At 33.8% G+C, this 23,691-nt stretch overlaps 2 protein-coding genes across 2 annotated transcripts; both read right to left on the bottom strand.

Moving 5' to 3' along the window:
- Positions 1-5,436: 5,436 nt before the first annotated feature.
- Positions 5,437-6,676, bottom strand: LOC137810678 (metalloendoproteinase 1). Its single transcript, XM_068612065.1, has one exon. The coding sequence runs from the start codon at positions 6,585-6,587 to the stop codon at positions 5,547-5,549; it is 1,041 nt and encodes a 346-aa protein (XP_068468166.1). The 5' UTR covers positions 6,588-6,676; the 3' UTR covers positions 5,437-5,546.
- Positions 6,677-19,635: 12,959 nt separating this feature from the next.
- Positions 19,636-20,100, bottom strand: LOC137809046 (uncharacterized). Its single transcript, XM_068610188.1, has one exon. It carries the CDS (start codon positions 20,098-20,100, stop codon positions 19,636-19,638), a length of 465 nt encoding a protein of 154 aa, XP_068466289.1.
- Between the last annotated feature and the right edge of the window lie 3,591 nt (positions 20,101-23,691).

Raw genomic sequence — 23,691 nt, 5'->3', positions numbered from 1 at the left:
AGAAAACTCATTGCTCACAGCCTCTGTTGTGAACGCGTAGTTCACTACCTCACTAGTTCCTTGTTGGGCCACTGTCCCACTTAAATTATATTGGGCCTCAGTCTATGACCGGTGTAGTTGACTAAGGCCCAGTACATTGGTTGACCCTCTACATATGATTCCTCAACATCCCACCCAAACTACGAGAACCAAATTGTCTTAACATTTATGAGCTTTTTTTTACTAAATTAGTGCAATTTAGTTCACAAATTTAAAAGAAATACAACATTAGATATATTATGGTTGAAACCACTATTTCAAATTATAAAAAAATTGCAAGCACGAGAATGGAAAAACTTCTGAAATTGTTTTTATATAAGTTTTTTTTTTAATTTTGCTTTTTTATTGAAATCATGCTTACATGCAAGATTTCAATTTTTTAATGGTTTTAAAAAAATCGTGCATGTAAACACATTTTTTTATTTAAATAATTTTTTTAATTTTTTAGAAAACATAACTTTTTTCTGTGAAATTATGTTAGTAACCACGATTTCCTTGAATTTTGTAATCAAACTCTATTTTTTATTTTTATTTATTTAGGAATTTTTTCTAGTTATTTGGAAAAATTAAAAATTTACATATGGATTTTAATTTTAAATAAATTATACCATTTATTTTAATTTTACAATTTTTGTAATGGTGTGATTGATTAATTAAATTAATGATATTAATTGAATTTAATTTGGAAAATAAAAAGCAATAAGTAAATCAATGGTTTGAATAAAAAATATTAAAAAGATGGATCATATACATAAATATTTGAAATAAAAAATCATTAATTCCCAACTAGAAAATAATTAAATAGAAACCAATTTTAAATATAAAAAATAATTAGTTATTATATTGACTAAATTAGATACTATTTTATAAACCAACAAAATTATTTGTATCTTAATTAGTTTCTATTTTTGATAAATAGTTTTTAGATTGGTATTTAATTAACTATCAATTAGTTAGATTTTAAAGTTGATAACTAATTAGGTACTAATTTAGAAATTATTTATAAATAATAGAAACTAATTTAGATACCAATAATTTGTTTAGTATCTAAAATATTATCTAATTTAGTCAATATAACAAGTAATTATTTTTTGTCTCTAAATTTAGTTTTATTTAATGATTTTCTTGTATAGCGGCTCAAATATCATAAATAACTTCAATGAATCTCGCACTATAACAACTTCATCTTACTCGTTGGACGCTAAATAAGGAAACGTGCCGTTATTCTTCTTTACATCTTGATGATTTCTGGAAACATATTAGGAACCTTTGTGATTAGTAGTGATTTAATATATTCAATTCTCACAGAAAATATATCATTTAATAACAATTTTTAATTTCTTATAATATCAAGTGAATTATGAATACATTTCATTCTTAGATATTAATTCAAAACACATAATCAATATATTTAAGTTTTGAAATAAATCTTTCATAGTTTCTCTTGAATATATTTATCAAAGTATATTTCGAAAACTCTTTTTAAGCACATATTTAAAATTTTAATCAAGTATAGTTGTGTTTTCACAAAATATCTTTTAAAAAGATATATCAATTAAGCTCATAATGTTTTTAGTATATTGGATAAAATGGTCACAAGATATATTCGTTAAAACTCATTAGAAAACATTATAAGGTTTTAATTCAAACAATGCATTTTGATCAAATATGATTGTATAACTTAGCACAATCAAAACATGTTTAAAATAATTAAATAGCACATGTAAAGTGAAATGATTAAGTATGAAAATTTTCCTGTCACATGTTCATCCAGCGCATGATCTTCGTCTGCTACGTTTATTTGATCATCGTCTAGTCTACATAAGGCTCATGCTTTCTTGCATGCAGCGTGGCACGTTAAAAACATCATCTAATGCAATTATCTTTAAGATCTATGGTGCTTAGACTTCGTCTAACATGTTGTATATGACTCTTACTACATTGAGTTCTTTGTAGACTTCTTCTACTTGTCTTGTAAAAACTTCGATTTGCTTCTTTACTTGTTTAGCACTTGTGTTTGAGTACTTCGTGTGCCACTTGTTTTGTTGGTTTTGCTGACCATGAGTAATTTACTTTACACATTTTGTTGGTGAATACTTCATCTATCACTTGGATCATTTGGTGCTCTCAATTGAGCTTATTTTTTAATAAGCACTTTGTTTGTCTGATAACTTCAACTGATGCTGCAATAATTTTTGTTGAAGTCTAGCAAGATCATGCGTTTGTGTTTTGTAATCTGGTTTGATTTGCTTAGTGGATTACCCAGTGGTATTCTGGGGACTGGATGTAGCTCTTGACTTAAGAGTGAACCAGTAAAAGCTGTTTGTGTGATTCTCTCTTACTCCGAACTCCTTTTAATTCTGTTTTATAGTTTATCTGATATAAACAACCGATTGTTTCGAAGAAACAATTGATTGTTTTTCTGTGTATTGTTGCATAAGTGCTTGAGTTCTTTGCTAACTTGATTCATGTTCTGGATTTATACAAAGAATTTCATTGAACCTGAAAAAGTTTTAAAAATTCCCTTTTAAACAATTCACCTCCCTCTTGTTTAAGGCCATATATTCTAACAATATCCTCTTTGTTAAGTTGGTCAAGGTTTAATGGGTCACTTGGAATACTCTGTCGAAATCCAAATTGACGCATAACTCTATCAACCTGATGAAATTCAACCGTTGTGAAACATGAGAGGAACAACCGCCCGTGCAATTAGGGAAACCTCAATAGTGATCAAGCGTCTAACATAATCCACTCGATATGGAGTCCAAAAAAACTGTAAATAAATGTTTGAAACATCAATAATATGAAGTTCAAATGATATATGAAGTTCAAATGATATGTTAGTTTATATATTGGTCACAACCTCTTTAGCTTTAATGTAATCAAACATTGCTCGTATTTGGGGAACAGTGGTTCCTTCTATGCGTGTTCTATGCATCCTCTGAGTCCACCTAACATAAGCAAATGAATATTAAGAACTTTGTTTTCTTGTCTCGAAAATTAATAAAAAAGTTCAACTTCAATGGTTGAAGTTGTGGACCATGTTAGGCGTTCCCATGCCCAACACTGTAAAAGCAGCGTGCAACCTCCAATATTATCTTGATAAAAGTCTATTCCGTGATCGAGCGCACGATACAGAGAAGCCAATACAGCTGACCCCCAACTATAATTCCTGGCGTTGTTCAAGTCAGCCAACAATAATAGATACATTAAATGTACCTTACTACCAGAAGAATCAGACATCAATAGACTCCCAATAAGTGTTAATATGTGGGCTCGAGCATGTTGAGCAATAACATCATCGGTTGCATGATGTGGCAGTTCCTGAAAAGTGTTGTTAAGCCAAGACAAATTAATTGCATTTCCTTTTACCACGGTAGAGGGTGGTATAAATTCGAGCAACTACTCACACAAAGATACTAAATCACCACTAGTAATTTCGGTGACAACCTCTCCATCAATAAGTAAAGCCAATATTAATTCCACATCTTCCAAAGTAACAGTTGTTTCACCGAGAGGAAAGTGAAAGGTATGAGTCTTCGTTCTTCACCTTTCCACTAATGTTGTAAGTAGTACGTGGTTGAAGTCAATGTTTTTAAATTTTAACAAATTTCCAAAACTGGAATGATCAATTAACTGTTTGACTCTTCCAAATATGACAACAATATGTGACACCTCAGTCGAATTTGTGCATGATTACTGATAGAGGAACCAATATAATTTCTGCATTACAATCTGAAGAAGTTGGATGGGAAGGAGACGACCTCGTTTATGTGTATTGCATATGCCATATCGCATCGAATTTCAACAAAAAAATTCAAAAATATTGAGCTCAAACGACAGTTGATTAACATGGGTAATGACATTCTTTACCTTCTCTCATACATAATTACGACCTTTTATCATTTAACTAATTTCATTTACTTTTTTATGACAACTTATGAGATGAAACAACCCACAATACATGCAAAACTATCAGTTATGCGATCTGAGTTCAAGCATTTTTCTGGATAGATCGCATACTGTTAGAGAAATGGACTCAAGCATACAATGGGGGAAAGAGGTATGGTCATATGACCACAAATCTAGCGGAATGCATTAACATCGTGCTTAAGGGACCTTGTTCCTTGCCAATTTCCGCTTTGATTAAGGCAACTTTCGAAAAAACAAAAACATGGTTTGTTGAACGAGCCTTCAAAATAGACACCATGTTACGCGCAAGTCATTATTATCCAAAATATATCACAACCTTACCTAGAAAAAATCAGCAAGATTCGGCTATGTATTTTGTATAAAGGTTTAATGCAAAAAATTCTGAATTTGATGTCTAAGAATTAACCACCCCCCAACATGGTCGACGACCTCAGTCATATACATTTAGATTAAATGATTTGTGGTGTGATTGTGGTCACTTCCAAGCTCTTCGACTTCCCTGTCGCCACGTTATTGTCGTTTGTTCCTCTTGTCATTTACAAATGATGACATTCATTGATCTAGTTACAACCTCCACACGATTAGAAAGGCATATCAAGTTGAATTTCATCCTGTTCGAAACGAGGATTATTGGTCTACTTATACCAGGCCAAATCATACTTGACCCCGACATTCGGGATGACCAATTACAACTCGTTTTTATAATGAAATGGATCAACCAATTCAGAACAAGCCAAAATGTTCTTACTGTCGCAATGAAGGTCACAACCAAGAAAATTGTCCATTTAGACAGTAGAGTCATCATTTGTAATGTTGTTCTCATCAAATATTTTAATATCATCTTCTTTTAATGACTTATATTAAATAATTTAATTTATTTTTTATATATTTATTTTACATAAATACATGTGTATTATTACTTTTTACATATTATATAATTTATACTTTCATATATTATATAATCTAAAAATGTATACATAAATCATATCACATTTTTTAAGTGTTTTTTTAACTTTAACAATATTTAAAAAATACTAAATATTTTTAATTTATCAAACAAATCATTTTTAACTCAATTTATTTAAAATTATTGTAAAAATTTCATTTTAATTCTTCAACTTTACATATAATTTTCTTAAATAAAATTAAATTAAATTTTAGTATTATTTATAAAATAATTTTTTTAACTATATATTTTTATTTTAAAAAATATTAATTATCATTTGTTTAAAACAAATCAACTAAACTTAACAACTGAATTTACAACTTTAATTAATTGAGATAAAATATATTAAATTGTCAATGCAGATTTTATTTAAAGTGAAGTTTATTTAATTGATATTGTTTACGCAACTTTAATCAAGTATTTTCAATTTTTTCAGAATTTGATCATTTACTTAAATCTCAAACAAAACTGCACTTGGTAAAATTTCCCAAAGAATCGCACAACTTAAACAAAAGACATTTTAGGGTGGCGAACACATTCGTCAATCTTATTTCAAAGAAAATTATTCCCAATAAGCTTATAATGAACAACACAACCAAACGTGGGAGTGCGACACATACGAGGAGACTTAATACATTAGAAGCAGATAAGCAAATCCCAGAGTCAAAGTGGTAATTGAAGGCACTCCCAAACACCCACCATCGCCAGAGCTGATGTTAGCATACTGTTTCTCAATGTTGTTCTTGTCAGAATTGGAAAGTTCTATCTTTCGTTGCTGTGATGGAAATACGTAAGGGTACATAACAGACTCATTCATGAAAGAGTGGTCAAATCCAAGTAAATGCCCTATCTCGTGTATCGCCACACTCTCCAAGTCCAGAATTCCATCCTCCCACGACAAGCTATCCTTTTCACTGGGCAGCGCCCAGTACATGTTCCTGTTCAGACGTATCTCCGCCGTCTTCTTGTTAGACGGAGGTTTCTCCCTTATAAAGCTTAAGCCAAACAAGTCGTCATTAACGCCTTGAGTGAAAGTGTAGAATCCTACCTTAATGTCCGCATCATCGTAGGTTGTCTCCGTGAAGTTAAAAAACCCTGTGGCATTCACCCACCGCGCGAATGCATCTCTGAACACTTTCGTGAAGGTTGCTGGGATTTCACTTGCCGGAAGAAAACCGTAAGTGAGGTTTCTCTTTTGGAACCACTGGTGACCGGCTTTTGGCAACGACACGTTGTTGGTGAAATTATAGCTGAAATCCATGTCGGGGACAGCGCATCGTGGTCGCGAGATTAGTTGAATGGTCTGGTTGTTTACGGTGCCGGTAACTTGGAGATGGAAAGAGCGTTGGAAGGTCTTGATGGCTGATACTGTTTGGAGGTCCCAATAATCGTCGAATGGCCCAGAGGATTGAAGGTAGCCAAAGTTAGAGAAGTAGTCTTTGATTCGGGACAAGCCTTTCATTGGTTGGTTTTGTTGTGGGGGAGAAAACTTTTGGCTGATAAAGTCATAGATTTCATTATCCCATTCTGGCTTGGGTGGTTTTTTTCCATTTATCCACTTCACGAGGGAGTTTTTAAAGGAAGAAAAACTAACCTGGGCGCAAAGGGATTGGTCTAGAAGGAGAAGGAACAACAATAGGAACGCAGAAAGGTTTGGCTTCATCTTCATAGATATAGATTCTCACTCGATTCCCTTCAGCTTCACTCTGTACTGGAGAGTTGAGGAATGACATAAAGACCTTCTCACTTCCACATGTTTTTATAAGCTCATCTTTTGACAACGGAGGATATTATAATTGAAAATAAAAATAATTTTTTGATAAAAATATAGACTTCAAATGAATATATGAAGTAATTTTAAAAGTTACTGATACATTGACACTCTTCACAGTTGATTAAATTTATTTTTAATATAAAGTATTATTAAAAAAAAATAGGGGTTTTCAAATGAAAAAATTTCATTGTTGAGAGTGTGAAAGAAAACTTTTTTCCAATTTTTATATAGAATGATGATACTTTGATATATTTACTTGACACCACTAAAAATTAAAATATTTATTTATTGTTTGATATAAAAACATAATATATATTATTAAAATTACTTATCAGTTGGTAGTATTTTTTTTAAAAAAATATAAAGGTAATTTTTATTTATTTTAAAATTACATTGTAACAAGTGGCAGTTGTAACTCACGCTTTTATATATAATATTTCACGTCCTCCAAAAAAAAGACGATTAAAATATGGATTTATTAAATTGTAAGTTGATATGGGTCTGATTTAGGGTTGTATGCGTTTAATTCGTACAAGGCAACCCGATATATTTGTATTTTTGCAGTGCATTTCAAAACCCGTGACCGCATTTCAAGAGGAGTCTAGTTGACACAGTTGCCTCACTTTAAGCCCACTTGACAACTGCTAAGATCGCCATTTATAATAATATTTTAATATGTTATGGGCTCGCAGCGTCTCTAACGCTGACACTGTATTATTTTTTTCCCATATTCACTTTACAATTATATATATTATTATTTTATTATCATATAATATTTTATAATGGTGTCAAGAAATATTTTTTCTTAAAATATGTTTTCCAGAAATACTAATCCCGTCGGAAAAACTAGTACTCTTTTAGTTTATATTCATTGATTTTAAAAAAAAAAAATAGATTTGTGGAAAAACAATTTATTTCGCTCACTCTAAAATTTGAAGCAAACGTGAAAAAAAATTACATATTTCTAATCTATAAAGAAACAATTTATTTTAAACTTTGAGATTTCTCTCAAGTCCATTGTGATTCAAAAGAGGTAACTTGTGATTCAAAAGAGGTAACTTGTGTGAAATGAAGTACAAACTCATTTTAAAGATCTACCCACAAAGTATATAATGCAAACATTAAGAGTGAGTGAGTTAGTAATTTATTCTTAATATTGTTAGATTACTACAATACTCAAAGCGTTTCAAGCTTCACCATATGTTCTATACTTGCAAATTGAATATATAGCGTAATTATTCTTTAATTATTTGACCTTATTTTCATTCCCTTGTGCAGGAACATGTGACTAATGCAGGAAACCAATGTATTTTACCAGCAACCATGTAGGACATAGCATGCATTAACTGAAAAATTTAATGTAAATATAGTTATAGTAATAAAAGAAATAAATAAATATCTAACTGAGATGTCAAGTTTCATAGTGATTCCTAGCATGATAGCTTTTATAAAAAATAAAAGAAATAAAAAAATATATAAAGAAAATATGAATTCTTATACTCACTGAATTTGATCTCCAAATGAATGTGACCTCATTCAAATGAATCACATAATAATTTAGTAAGCTTTGAGTCACGAAATGACACATGTGTATTATTCCCTGTAAGTGCGTTACTACACTTCCCCAATGCAGTCAAGGATAGATTGATAAATTTAACTTCTTTTAATGTATTGTCTTCACCTCCTCTTAAGTTAACAAAAACCGAAACGATTTCATTAAGCAACATAGATGTTGTACCACGTAAAACAATTAATCTTGATTGCATATTTTATTTTGACTATTAATAAATATTTTATCCTGATTACGTAAAACGAGGCCCTAGTTATTAAATATTCTATTATTTTATTTTGACTACTTAGCATATTTTTTTCTCCAAATTCCAAGAAGAAATAGAACTACATATGTTTTCATCTTGGATAATCAATATTTACCTTGAGTGTGAATTATATCAATCAACACTTAGAAACAATTTCATATCTTTTCAAAGCATTTATATATCACACTCTGAATCAAGTTGTCTTTCCGAGCAAGAATAAATATAACATTGAATGTTGTTATAATTGATAAGGTCATTTTATATATTTTTAAATTTACAGCATCTTAAATGTAAATATTAATAATTTTTGTTCCCAAAATTTTCTCTCACTATTTTCATTTAAGATTTATTTGTAATTATTCTCATTTATTAAATTGTGAAATAAATTATGCTGAATATTTTAATGTTAGTGAGTTTTGTTTTCCAGTTCAATATTTAGTTAATTTTTTATTTATTTTTGTTATATAAATTAAATTATTTTGCTTAAACTTATAGTTGAGTTTATCAAGATTTAAATAAATATTCAAAATATTATGAAAATATGGATTAAATATACAATAAATTTGGTTGATTTATTTAAGTTGAAATAATTTATACAAATATTAATTTAATGTAGTAAAAATATTAAAGTATAATTTATTATATTTATTAGTTCTAATGTAGTAAAATATATATTTAATTATATTTATAATCAAATTTTAAGTTAAGAATTAAAAAAAATACAAATATGTGTTGGCAAGACCGACGCAAAGTGTGTCAGTTGTTGCGTCGACATGAGCTAATGCAAAGTGAGTCAGTGCGTCGTTTTGTGTCAATCTCATTCGATACAAAGTGTGTGTCAGTTGTTGCGTTGGCTTGAACCGACAAAAAGTGTGTGAGTGTGTCATTTTGCATCAGTCTCAGCCGATGCAAAGTGTGTTAGTGTGTCATTTTGCATTGGTCTTAGCCGACGCAAAGCCTATACTATTGGTTGTATCATTTTGTGTTGGCATGAACCGATGCAAAGTTTTTAGTAAATATCGATTTTTCCTCCCTCGCCTTCAGTTTCCCACGATTTCTAAATTTACAAATTTACAAACCCTAATTTTCTATGTTCTTCTCCCTTGTTCACTCACTCCTCCCTCGTTGGTGCCTTCCTCCTCCCGTCGCTGCCATGTTTTATTGAGATCAGTATAATCTACACACATCTGCCACTTACCATTCAATTTTTTGACCATGACCACATTGGCCAACCATATGGTATAGTGATCCCTTCGAATAAAACCTGCTTTCATCAATTTTTCGGTTTTTCTCAAGCGGCCTTGTGCCGTTCCTCTCCCAATTTTTTTTATGGGCTATCGGTCTAGTCTCCTTATAGAAGAAAAGGCGGTGGGTAATGAAGTTGGGACTTACTTCTGGGTGCCTGTATCAAGAGTGTCTTTCTAGTGATTGTCCTTGTCTTCTTGGAGATTTACCGCGTGGTGATGTCATATACAACGGTCTAGTAGGTTCAACATTTAGGCTAGCAACATAACATTCTCTAGCAATTCTTTCGTCCATATGTACTGTCACAATATCCTCGGTTATGGAAGGCAACTTCATTACCAAATGTGGGGTGGAGGCGATAGCTTTCAAGTGGTTGATAGACGAACGTCCGAGTAATATGCTATACAAAGTATTTGCATTAACTACCATATACCTGATGTTTATGGTTTTACTGAGGAATCCTTCTTCTCCAAAGGTGGTGAATAAATCAATGTATCCTTTGGTATTGACTCGCTCACTTGAGAATCCGACAATCTACTCATCATAAGGCTGTATATTTGTTTATGGAATTCTCATCTTCTTGAAGGTCTTCCAAAAAATAATGTCAACCGAACTGCCTTGATCCACCAATACTTTAGTGATTGCAAATTATCTATTTCTATGGTGATTACCATAGGATCGTCTTGTGCTGGATCTATTGCAGTGAAATCATCATGCGTGAATGTTATTGGAGGTATCCTCTGTCACTTTTGATCAAAAGTGGAATGGATCGACTAGATAGCTCTGAGATGCTTTTTCCTGGCGGAATTAGAGCATCCGCCACCTGCAAAACCTCCAGCTATAAATTGACTTTTTCGTCAAGCACACCGATTGATAATGGACCGACAATAGTGTTGATGACCTTTCGGAATCTGCGTCTGGTTTGATTGTCCTTCAACGCTTGGCAGCCTTCGGTCGTGTGTGTTAGAATGGATGGCTTTAAACTAGAGGGGGGTGAATTGTTTAAAGAGGGTTTTCGCAAACTTTTAAGTCAAGAATGAAATTTCGTCAAGAAACAAATGATAAGAAATTCAGTTTGTCAAATCACAAAGCAAAAACAACAGCACCAGAAAAACAATCGGTTGTTTCGCAAAAACAATCGGTTGTTTATACCAATTTGCAAATATTAAAACTGAATTTAAAGAGATTAAGGATAGAGAGAATGAACACAAATGTTTATACTGGTTCACTCTAAACCCAGAGCTACATCCAGTCTTGTCAGAAACCACTGAGGAATTCCACTAAGCAATCAAACCTAGATCACTTACAACACAACCAAGAAAGTGACTTTGATCCCCTCAAGAGACACACTTCTCTTGGCCAACACACCAACACTAAGAATGTTGATCTTGATCCCCTCATGAACACACAACACTTCTCAGCAAACACACAACACTTCTCAGCAAACACACAAAGGTTTTTTTTCAACAGATACAAGGATTACACTTGTTACAGAAGCAAATCTGAAATCAATACAAGAGAAAATCCTATCTCACACTCTTTGATCAAACTCAATCTCTAAGCAATCTCAACTTTTCAAAAACTCAAAATTTGTGAAAAACTCAAATCTGTTTTTCTGTATATATCAAAGTTTGTTGTTTGTTATCAAATCTTAACAAACTATTAATTGGCTTTAAAGATTGGTCAAAGCATTAAAAACTGGAGCGTAAACAGTTAAAAAATCATTTAATGCTTAGTCAAAGCACAAAACAGTTTTTCTGTTATGGTACCAAAACAAACAATCGGTTGTTTCCACGAATCAATCAGTTGTTTTAGTTTTGACAACTCAACCATTTGAAAAACAATTTTCAACCTTTTCTAAAAGCATCTAAGTATAAAACAATCGGTTGTTTCGACAAAACAATCGATTGTTTTTCACTTAGTTTGAAAAACACTTTTCTTTTAAAAGATTGAGAATGCCTATGCTTTGGATTCAATCAAGAGTGGATTACAAAACTCAATCTACCCCAAATCTTATCTAAGACAACTCAGCAACAGCAAGCACAACCTTCAACATCCTTCAAAGGGTTTTGGATTCTTCAAAGCTTGAACGCCACTTGGTTCAACAATCTCCCCCTATTTGATGAAGGCAAATCCCTGATGCTTGTCTTGTACCTGATTGAATCTGAAGCAGTTCCTGCAAAGCACAGTTTTAAGCAAAGCATAAAACTTCTGATATTTGGTTAGCACACAAAAAATATAGAAATTCAGAACATAATATCAGAGTAAACAACAAACAAATATTAGAGCAAAAACCTATGAGGTTTCACTCATACAAACTGTTTTGCAGAAATAAAAACTAAAACCAAACACAACATACATCTCCCCTTATTTGTCTTCTCAAATAGACAAAAATAAGAGATGAAAAAAGATAATTGTTCTTAATACATCAGATTTAAAACAACAAAAGCAGAAAAAATAGAAAAAAACTGATACAACCATAAAAAACAATCGGTTGTTTCAATACATCAACCGATTGTTTTCTCTTCATTCATCATCATCAACATATTGAAGATCAAAGATCTGGTTCTGTACTGCCTCAATCTGTTCTAGGGTCATGAAACGTGCATCCATGCTGTCAAACCTATTATCAATCCTCTGGAAGTTGTTGACACATAGATCATGGAGATTCCTTTGATTCTCCACAAAGCTATCAAGCCTATTAACCATGAGTCTCTCAAAAGGAGACATGGTTTGCATTCTTTCTTCTTGATTTCCAGCACCAACACTAGGTCCAGCATCTTGATGTGCTTAAGGTAGATCTTCATGTTGAAAATCCATATCTGCAGCATGTTCATCTTGTTCATGATCAGCAGCAACACTAGTTGAGGCTCCAAAGTCACCATCTTTGCTAATCCATTTGCCACCTACTTTGGTGAAACCCATTTTACTGAGAGATCCATTGTTCAACTCTTGAGTTGACTTGACCAACTCAGATGTTTCATCCTCTAGGTTCACTTCAAAATAGAGCAGAAATTTAGAAACCAAAGACAACATATGGACAATGATAGTCACTTAACCTCATTGCCTTTTGCATGTGCTCTTTGATGATGTGTATCCAATTAATTTTGATCTTCTTCATAATGCAGAAGATGTAGACCAGATCCTCCTTTGTAAGCACTAAATGATTGCTCCCCCTTGGAGTTAGAATCCAAGTCACAATGAGGGCTAGCAACCTTTCATCATCCGAACAAGTCCTAACTTGTGCATTTTGGTTCTTCAAGTAGCTCTTGTAGTATTGAACTTTGTTGAAGTCCTCCACTACACCAAGGTTCCCCTTGTTAATTCTGAGGCCTGAGTACTTTATACCAGCTACAGCAGCCCACATATCATGTGTAATCACCATATCTACACCTTTTACATGAGAAACAAGGTTGTTTCCCTCAAACTTTAGATTTGTGTAGAAAACTCTCATCAAATCTGGATAGATATTGCCTTTCATCTCTAAGAAATTTCTGAGGGACTGATCTTTGAGGAGCTTTCTGACATTGTCCAGCTTTTGGCTTTTCAACCAATCAAAGCAAACAACTTTAGGGTTGTTTATCACTTTGGTGCTAGTCTCAAATCTATATCTCTCAATAAGATCATTATCATCAGAAAACCATCCTTCAAGCTTTCCTCCATACCTTACTGCTTTGGATTTGACTCTTCTTGAGGTGGGAGGAGTTGAGTCCATGATGGCAGAGAAGAAAACAAAGAAAAGCTCACACAATATTTTGCAAGAGATGTTGCAAGAGAAGTTGCAATTGGTTGTTCTCATGGAAGAGATCAACTACAACAGATTTTATAGCAATAACATAATCATAAAGCATTCAATGACATGAGTGGGTACCAAATTTTCAGAGAGAGAAGACTTGACCATGCCCTGCACAGAAAACGTCAGAAAAAGCAGAAAATTACATGGTCTTCACATGTGATCTTTGACTAGTCATAAAAGCTCTTGAATTTCCAAGATTTTGGAATATATTCCTTTATGACTGTTGTAACTTCTTTCTGAGCATAATCATCTTTCAACACAGGTTCATTGACCAAGGATTCTTTCTTTAAATTGATCTGCAATGGATAGAAATTCAAAAAAGAAATTAAATTGATTTCTTCGCAGTGTTGTCAGACTCAAAACAATCGGTTGTTTCGAGAAAACAATCGGTTGTTTTTCTGCAGTAGTAAAACTCATTTTGAATTTTTGAGCACAAGCAGAAAAAAATCAAAGCAGATGAAATTGAACACTTTAAAGAGGTTATACAAACATGTAAAATAAATTTAAAAACAGGAATTAAGAACAGAGATAAGGAAGGTCTTATCCTTTGTGTTGTTCTTTCAATGAGCCATGTGCTTTGTGATCAAGAAACCTTATTTTGACTGTTGAGGACTTTTGGACAGATGCAGAGCATTGATTCAACTTCAATGTTAGTCTTTTTCTTCCAAGAACTTGATCAGATGACTCAGTCCTTCACACTTCTTTAGATTTCCTACACAAACATGAGTTCAAGCAACAAGATTTGGCCCCTTCACAAATGTGGGTCCAATAGATTTCTTTTTCTCATTTGGAACCTCACATCCTTTAGGAGTCCATTTCATGTAGCCTCTAGGAACAAAAAACTTTCTTAATTTGCAAAATCTAACCGAATGGCCATTTTTTCATGCAATAAAAGCATGTAACAACCGGTTGTTTTACTAGCTTTCTTAAAAAAAAATTGAAAACTTATCTCGTTTGTTTTGTGGATTAAAACTTAAACCAGCCTTTCCAAAAACACAGCTTTGAGATGCCAAGACATTCTCAAAGTTAGATTTCCCTTTTGAAAGTTTGTCCACAGTGTCAACAAGATAATGCACATTTTTCTCAAGATTTTCACAATTTTCGCAAATGAGAGTGTCACACTTGCAAGAAGAATTTTTGAAATGATTTTCCAGATTTTTGAAATCATTTTTAGATTTTTCAATCTCATCTTCAAGTGATTTCACTCTCTTTTCCAGCCAGCTGTTAAGTTCTTTCAATCGGTTGTTTGAAAGCACCAATCGATTAGCTTCATCGTGAGTTTCTTGAAAAGCTTCAAGCAATTCACTATAATTTTGTTCATTTAAAGAAGCACATGAACCTACCTCACTTGAGCTACATGATTCATCATCATCTTCAGCAATCAAACAGATGTTTGCTTTCTCATCTTCACTTGATGAAGAGCTTGATGATGATACCTCATTCTCGCCCCAAGCTATGTAGGCTCTCTTTGTCTTGTCCTTCTTTTCCTTGTTGCTAGTCTTCTTCTCCTTGCTTTTGTTTGGACAATTTGCCTTTATATGACCTTGCTCACCACAGCCAAAGCAGGTATAGTTATTGGAATTAAAATCATTGGATTTCTTGTTTCCATACCTATCTTTGTTGTTGTCCTTGTTGCGGTTCCTCTTCAAGAATTTGCTAAATTTTCTTGACAACAAGCTAAGGTTTTCCTCATCACTATCATCGCTGGACTCTTGTTTGCCTTTATGCTTAAAAGCTTTTAAGGCTATGCTTCTTACGTGCTTGTCTTCACTTTCTTGAACATTGTGTCGATTCATCTCTAACTCATGTTCCCTAAGCTTTCCAAACAAAGACGCCATACTCAAGGATGTTAGATCTTTAGATTCGGAAATAGCAGTTACCTTAGGTTGCCATGCTCTATCAAGACATTTCAAGATCTTGATGTTTAGCTCTTCCTTTTCAAAGGTCTTGTCAAAGCTCATGAGATGATTGATGATGTGCGTGAATCTTTTCTGCACTTCAGCAATTGTTTCACCTTTGAGCATTCTGAACATCTCATACTCTTGGATTAGAGTATGCTTCCTAGCTTTCTTCACCTCATTTGTACCTTCATGAGTTACCTCCAAGGTGTCCCACATTTCTTTTGATGATTTGCATTGAGAGACCCTGAAAAACTCATCTGAATTTAAAGCAGAGGTTATTATATTTTTGGCAATGCAATCGAATTTGGCGTTCTTGCTTTCTGAATCAGTCCATTAAGACCAAGGTTTTTCAATGACAGATCCATCTTTTTCAAACTTTGGGATAAAAGGACCATTTTCAATTGCATCCCAAATTCCTTTGTCAAGTGATTCCATAAAGATTTTCATTCTCACTTTCCAAAATTGGTAGTTCAAACCACAAAACAGAGGTGGTCTGTTGATTGAAGCACCTTCCCCAAAAGGTAGTCTATCAGCCATCAAAAACAGTTTTTAGGATCACACTTGAATAAATTTCAAGAACCAAGCTCTTGATGCCAATTGTTAGAATGGATGGCTTTAAACTAGAGGGGATGAATTGTTTAAAGAGGGTTTTCGCAAACTTTTAAGTCAAGAATGAAATTTCTTCAAGAAACAAATGATAAGAAATTCAGTTTGCCAAATCACAAAGCAAAAACAACAGCACCAGAAAAACAATCGGTTGTTTCGCAGAAACAATCGGTTGTTTATACCAGTTTGCAAATATTAAAACTGAATTTAAAGAGATTAAGGATAGAGAAAATGCATACAGATGTTTATATTGGTTCACTCTAAACCCAGAGCTACATCCAGTCTTCTCAGAAACCACTGAGGAATTCCAATAAGCAATCAAACCTAGATCACTTACAACACAACCAAGAAAGTGACCTTGATCCCCTCAAGACACACACTTCTCTTGGCTAACACACCAACACTAAGAATGTTGATCTTGATCCCCTCAAGAACACACATTACTTTTCAGCAAACACACAAAGGTTTTTGTTCAACAGATACAAGGATTACACTTGTTACAGAAGCAAATCTGAAATCAATACAAGAGAAAATCCTATATCACACTCTTTGAACAAACTCAATCTCTAAGCAATCTCAACTTTTCAAAAACTCAAAATCTGTGAAAAACTCAAATCTGTTTTTCTGTATATATCAAAGTTTGTTGTTTGTTATCAAATCTTACAAAACTATTAATTGGCTTTAAAGATTGGCAAAACATTAAAAACTGGAGCGTAAACAGTTTGAAAATCATTTAATGCTTAGTCAAAGCACAAAACAGATTTTTGTTATGGTACCAAAATAAACAATCGGTTATTTCCACGAATCAATCGGTTGTTTTAGTTTTGACAGCTCAACCATTTGAAAAACAGTTTTCAACCTTTTCTAAAAACATCTAAGTATAAAACAATTAGTTGTTTCGACAAAACAATCGGTTGTTTTTCACTTAGTTTGAAAAACACTTTTCTTTTAAAAGATTGAGAATGCCTATTCTTTGGATTCAAACAAGAGTGGATTACAAAACTCAATCTACCCCAGATCCTATCTAAGACAACTCAGCAACAACAAGCACAGCCTTCAACATCCTTCAAAGGGTTTTGGATTCTTCAAAGCTTGAACACCACTTGGTTCAACAGTGTGGCCATAATTGCGATGGTATTGACAACGCTTGGCGGTATCAGCATTTTGTGGGGTTTGTGTTGGCTTAAGGGCTGGAATTAGTTCAGTCTGTAAGGCTTCATATAGGACTCTTCCTCTCGGGACCGTAAGAGGCGTGTAGGGTTGGAACCGAGGGCCTCGGTTCTACCTGTACTAGTCGCTTCCCACAACTGTGGTTCAGTTTTTATTTTTATCCTTCCCTTTCTCCTTTTCAGAGGCTTCAACCTGTGCATTTCTGTGATAGTCAATGTGTTCCTCTATCTGCCTAAATTTAGTGGCCCACGTCCTTAGTTCTTCCAAGTTTTGCGATGGTCTCTCGATAAGGCTTTCAGTGTATCATCCCGGGCGGATGACCGAGACTAAGTGATGCATGGCTATCTCTGGATTTAAGTTTCTGATTCCCATGCAGACCTTGTGAAATCCATCCATGAACGTCCTCAAGGACTCTTCTCTTTCTTGTTTCACGTTGAGGAGGGACATGGATGAAGTGTGGTGAGGTCGACTTGTCGCATACTGTGTGGTAAACTTCGTTGTCAGGACTTTGAAGTTTGTCACATAATTGGGGGAAAGTCCGGTAAACCATCCGAGCAGACTCTCCTGGAGGGAGGTGGGAAAGACCTTTCACCACACTGCTTTGTTAGTTGTATACAGGGTCATTTGTGTCTTGAAAATATTTAGGTGCTCTTCTGGATCAGTAGAACTATCATAGAGTTTGATAGTTAGACCTCTCCATTTATTAGGGAGCAGTGCAACAATTATTTCGTCTGTAAATGGGTGGCCTTTCTGGTCTTTTTCGTCGTTGGGAACAACATCGTTCTTGGAACTTTGGTGAGTTTGATGCGTTTGAAGGGTGTGAGGCGTCTGGTGGGTTTGAGGGGTTGGTGGCACTGCTCTAGATTGGTGAGTTTGTGGTGGTAATGGTGTGTAGGATTGTTCTTCCCGTTCGGGTCCTTCCAGTCATTGTAGCAATTTTCTATTCTGTTCCTTTAGAAGGCATACCTCCTTTCTTGCCGGCACCTCTCTTCTTCTTGCCTACGTCGATCCTCTTCATGACGTAATTGATCTGTGATACCCTTTTGTCGCAATTCCTCCATTTGTGCTTGGAGTGCATGAATTATCGTTGTGTGTTCCTCTGCCATACGGTCGTTGTTCGCATTGTTTCTCGTTGACACCATTGTTGTTGTTAGGCTTCTTGTTGAAAATTAAAGAATACCTCGGCTCCACGGTGTGCGCCAATTGTAGCTATACGAAGTAGAGGAGCCTAGGTAACACCTTTCGTTGGGTACACAATTGCTGACGTGTCGGTAGCCTTTGAGTTTCTTCAAGCTTCCTTCTTCCGTTGTTGATGCTTTGCCGGTCGGGGTACCTGCGGTTGCACTGCGACGCTCAAGTCAGTACTATAATTTAAGTGTGTTCTGGTATAATGTCAAAAACGTACCTTACTTCTGTCTTGAGAGTTGTATTTGTAGGTTGCTTTGTGGACTTTGACCCTTATGGACCGAAAATAAGTTGCTAACTGATGTGAGTGTCAGTTGTTAACTAACATGTATAAAGGTTCCTAAAAATCAGGAAGCTTAATATTATGTTGTGATATTTCTCAGATTTTTAGGAGTGTGCCTTCACTTATTCAACCTTAAATGTAACTTTTTTTTATTATATTTAATATTAAGAGTTATGTCATGTAAAACGGGCAACTGATCGGTGTACACGACCGAGATCGGCTTGTCTAGTACCCTACCACTACATAAAGTGTATAAGATATAAACTTCAGCATGTCTCTCAAAATTTACTCTTCCTTGTTATTCAATTACATGACTTTCGTTTTATTATCAACAAAATAAGTTCAGTAAGAAAAATAAGGATACCCATAATTTCATTGTATTCGTGAATTCGATCATATACAGTTCTAACTTGTTTTCTCAGACTCTTAGAAGTATCTCATCAGTGTTAACCCTATTTGGATTCACTTCTGGTGTTGCAGCAGCTAATTAAACTTCCAAGACATAATTAAATTAAAAAAAAATATGAAAAGCTCTACTCATTTGGCTCTTTAAAAGTCATGGTTAATTAACACAATAAAATTAAGAAAGATTCAAACGATACAAATACACATCATTTAGATATTTGCAACATGCCCTACAAGGTAGAGAAAATAAAATTAAAATAATTGCAAACTCCTCCCCTACCTAATTATTTTGCATCTTTACTAAAACAGACAAACCCTAAATTTAAATACAATAGAGGGAGAGAGAGAGGTTTAAATTAAGGTAATTTCAAATACTCTCTCCCGCTAGATTTATTTTCACCTTTACTAAAACAGACAAACCCTAATTTTAAATCAACATACAAGTAAGGAATATTTAAATTAAAATCATTACAGTACAAATCTACTCTCCTGCCTTAATTATTTTCATCTCTATTAAAACAGCCAAACCCTAAATTCATATATCTCCCATCCCAGCTTCCTTAGAAGAGACAGCTAGTCTCAGTTCTAGATCCACATCATCGTCAAGCCCTACTACCGATACTTGTACGTTATGGTGGCGCGTACCTGGTGGCTCCGCCACAGGTGCTGTCCTGAACCGAGTTGCACCACCGAAAACAGAGGTTGGTGATGCTCCTTGTGAAACCACAAGAGATGTTACGGCTTGGAATATATGGTTTCTTTGATGTTCACGCATGTACTCAAATTGGGCCAACCTAGCCATTTGTCTTTCTCTTCTATGTGCATTCTGGTGGCCCCCCATTGCTTGCAAATTGTGAAATTTGCGATGGCAAAACGGGCACTGGATTTTCTTACCACCTTTGTCATCGTCATCGTTGCTAGCCCTGGAATGAAAACCAAATGGTTTCAACACTGAAGAAGAAGGAGAAGAAGAAGATTTGTTCTCTGAGGACGAACTCATGTCTGCTACAATACTATGTTTATATGAAGGAATATGTGTTAAATTAATTCTCTTTATTGCATACATGATGGCATATAAAGGGAGGAAAAAGCGATGATTGGTACTACATAAAGCATTTGTTGAACAAAAAGAAAAACTTGGAAAATCTGGGACTGTGGAAGTTGCAAGTTGCAATAATATCTTGACGTCTGGCGAGACTCGAAGTGGTTTCATTATTGTCCATTGTTCGAATGTGGGACAGATCGACCTAAAATCCAGGTCACGCAACAATACTTTCCTACAAGTCTATAGCTGTCTTTTTTGCTATCATTATGGTTTGTTGCTACATGCGAATATATAAGCTCGTAGATATGCTATATATATTCGTAGAAAAATAAATTATATATTTATATACTTCATCTATACTCCTAACCTAGGCTCCCAATTACCTTCCCAAATATCGCTTAAGAAGGAAAATGACCTAATTTCAATAACCTTATTATCACTTGGGACATGTAATTGAACGAAGTGGATTCTTTATCTTGTACAAAAAATGAAGATTGCCAAGGAAAAACTAAGCCTTGTCATTGAGAAATGTTAATTATATCATACCTTTAATCAAATTTCACTTATGTTTGAGCTTTCCACATAGCTTCAACAAAAGAGTGATTAATATCTAAAATGTCACGTAGGCTTTCTGATTTGGTGATATGGTTGTCCAAGCTATATATAGCTTAGGGGAAAATTCCTGCAAATTAGTGAAGAAATCAGTCTCAAAATTTTATGTAGAAAGGCCTATAAAAAAATATTGAATGGCATGACTATTTAATGTTATGTTTTAGAAAAGAGTATTGATTATTTGACACCCAATACACTAAATTACATCCATCTAGTGTTTTTTATTTTACAAAATTGTCCATATAACATAAGTAATCCAACACTTAAAAGAAGGTGTAATCTGGAAAAAAAAAGTGGATGTTTTGCGAAAGTGATATAATGTTATTGTTATTTTTACTTTTTTTGGTAACTCGTTATTTATATACTTTACGTGTGAATCTACATTTCTTTTGCATTTTATTAATTATGTTGTTAACCCTCGAGATTTTAAATTACATATATATATATATATATATATATATATATATATATATTAAATCAATGGCAAAATAAAGTTTTTTAAACATATGCAACTCAATTTATTTTACTGTAAGTTATATATGGTTCCCATCAGTGTTTGCACTATAGATAATGAATCTTCATCTCGTATCTTTCTTGGATTTAATCCAAATCTGGTTCATTACATTCATTGAACTCTCGGGGCCAGTACTTTTAAAGCATTTGGGTTGAATAATAGAGCTATATCGCTAAGGTCAGGCACTACTCATTTATATGGTCCAAAACACAGTATCTTAACAAGGAAATGTGGACAGGCTTCCTAGTAGGGGCCGACAGAGTATGTTTTTGGCAATTTCTGCCCTTCCACAACCAAGTTGATAGCAATTTTTGTCGCCTCGTGCTTATCATATTTGTACACCTTTTAAATTTTGTCACAGGTTAATACGAAATCTCATATGGTAATTAATTTACTTGCTAATGGTGGTAATATTGTTTTCAAACACATAAAAATATATTTATAAAAAAGTACTTAAGGTTTATGTATACACAACAAACTAAAAACTATATAAGATAAAAGGCTAATAATTACATCCAAAAGATTAAGTACATGATATACCTCCCCAATGTATTTAACCTTTATCCCTTCAAACATAGCATCATCCTCCAAGACTAATGGATTTTAAAAGTATTGGTTGCACCTTTGGTATTCTTTTGGTTGACACACTTGCTCCTGTTTATGTTGCATCACTGATACATGCACGTACAAAAGTTCTTAACGATATATAGTAGTGTAGAATTTGTCCATATACAGTTTGTAAACTTGGTCTTCCAGCCAAAAAAGTCCTTCAGTTATATATATGGTAGTCTTTTGTTAGTTACTGATATAGTGATCATGTGTTTAAGTTCCAACCTAATCTTTTTCCTGCTATCACCATTTTCCTCCAGTGTTGCTTATAACTACAACTTGGTACTACATCTGTTGAAATGTTCATATATTTATCCAGGTACTGCATCTACACATATATAATTTGCTCGTTATCTCTGTGCGGGTGTTATTGCCCTGCGATACCTCAAGATACTGATTTAGGATTGTGTCCCTGCATAAATGTTGCTGGCATACACATGCTGAAATTACTTTCCTACACAACTAGTGACCATACTAGAATTGTAGCTTACAATGTTATTGTTTTGTCTACTTTATAGAATCCCAAGCACTATGACTAATCCACCTTATACGTTATATATAACCAACAAGATTCTTTCATATCTATCAACATAACATCCACTTTATACTCTTAAATGTACTTAAAAATCAATTTTGGTTTTTTGTCCCTGCATATGATGAAAACCATCCGGTTTCGAAACTTTCAACTAAGATTGAGTCTTAATGAGAAGATTATAAAGTACTTTTCTTTTTCTTAGCCTTGTAAAAGTTGTATAGAGTAGTTAAGAAATTTGGGCCAACGTAGAGAATGATGTAAATAGAAAAGAAAGTAGAGTGTAAAATAGTAAAAGATGGGTGCAAATAGAAATGCAGGCAAGGAAGACATGAGACTCCACATGTACTCTCCTCAATGGAAAGGATTTTATTAAAATGAAGGCATGTCACTTGTCACTCTACCAATGGAGAGGTTTTGCATCAATAAGGTGGTGACACTTGTCACACTCTCATTTGGGAGGTTTTGAGAGACTTTCTCCTATAAATAGGAGTCTCTTATACATGACTTTTAACTTTGATTTGAGTAATGAAATGTTGTCTGATAGGTGCCTTCTAACCGGTTGCATCTTTTCTTGAGTTTTGGATGAACTTTGATGAAGCTTTGTGGAAGAGATGGATCAAGGAGAGCTCCAATGAAGCTATGGTTTCCTTGTAGGTGCATGAAGAGTAGGGAGAGTGATTGTTTCAACCGCATCACTTTGAGAGGTGAAGAAGAAGACCAAAGATGTCTATCCTAGAGAGGTTTAGACAAGGGATTGCTTAGGCTAGCAATTTGGTAGCATAACACTCATAAATTTGATCTTATAAAACATGAGCCAAGCACCCCAATTTATAGGTTTAAGAGCCGACCAATTACAAGCAAAAAGGGTGGGAAATTTTCAAATGCAAAAGAGTTTGAAAATGGCGGCTAAATGAGGTAAGCATGATCAAATGTGATGTGAGTTGATTTTAGAATTGAACATTTTTATGGTGGCACTTTGTTTATGATTTTTTATTTTAGCAATAATGGTAAGAGACCCAAAGAAGATCCCCACTGAACATGAACTTAACCAAGTGGTTAAGTAAGTGTTAAGGTTCACTTCTAAAGGATAAAAGGAAAACAAAAATATATGGTGATTATGATGATGATTGCAGAATTTAAAGGGCACAAAATGAAGCAAAGAATGAAGAAGATGACCGAATGGAAAAAGTCATAAACAAGAACATAATAAGGAATGTAAATGAAAAAATGGAAAGGAATGAAAAGAGAAGGGGTGAAGGAAGCTTATAGAGAGAAA

The sequence above is a fragment of the Phaseolus vulgaris genome, chromosome 2 (assembly GCF_051622355.1).
Source record: "Phaseolus vulgaris cultivar YP4 chromosome 2, ASM5162235v1, whole genome shotgun sequence".
In the NCBI taxonomy this organism is placed as follows: Eukaryota; Viridiplantae; Streptophyta; class Magnoliopsida; order Fabales; family Fabaceae; genus Phaseolus; species Phaseolus vulgaris.
Note: the sequence above shows the minus strand (reverse complement) of the source record. Positions and strands in the feature narration are given on the sequence as shown.

Excerpts from the sequence above, each read along its gene's own strand:
- LOC137809046 (XM_068610188.1), bottom strand. The coding sequence starts at position 20,100 with ATGAGTTCGTCCTCAGAGAACAAATCTTCTTCTTCTCCTTCTTCTTCA.
- LOC137810678 (XM_068612065.1), bottom strand. The coding sequence starts at position 6,587 with ATGAAGATGAAGCCAAACCTTTCTGCGTTCCTATTGTTGTTCCTTCTC.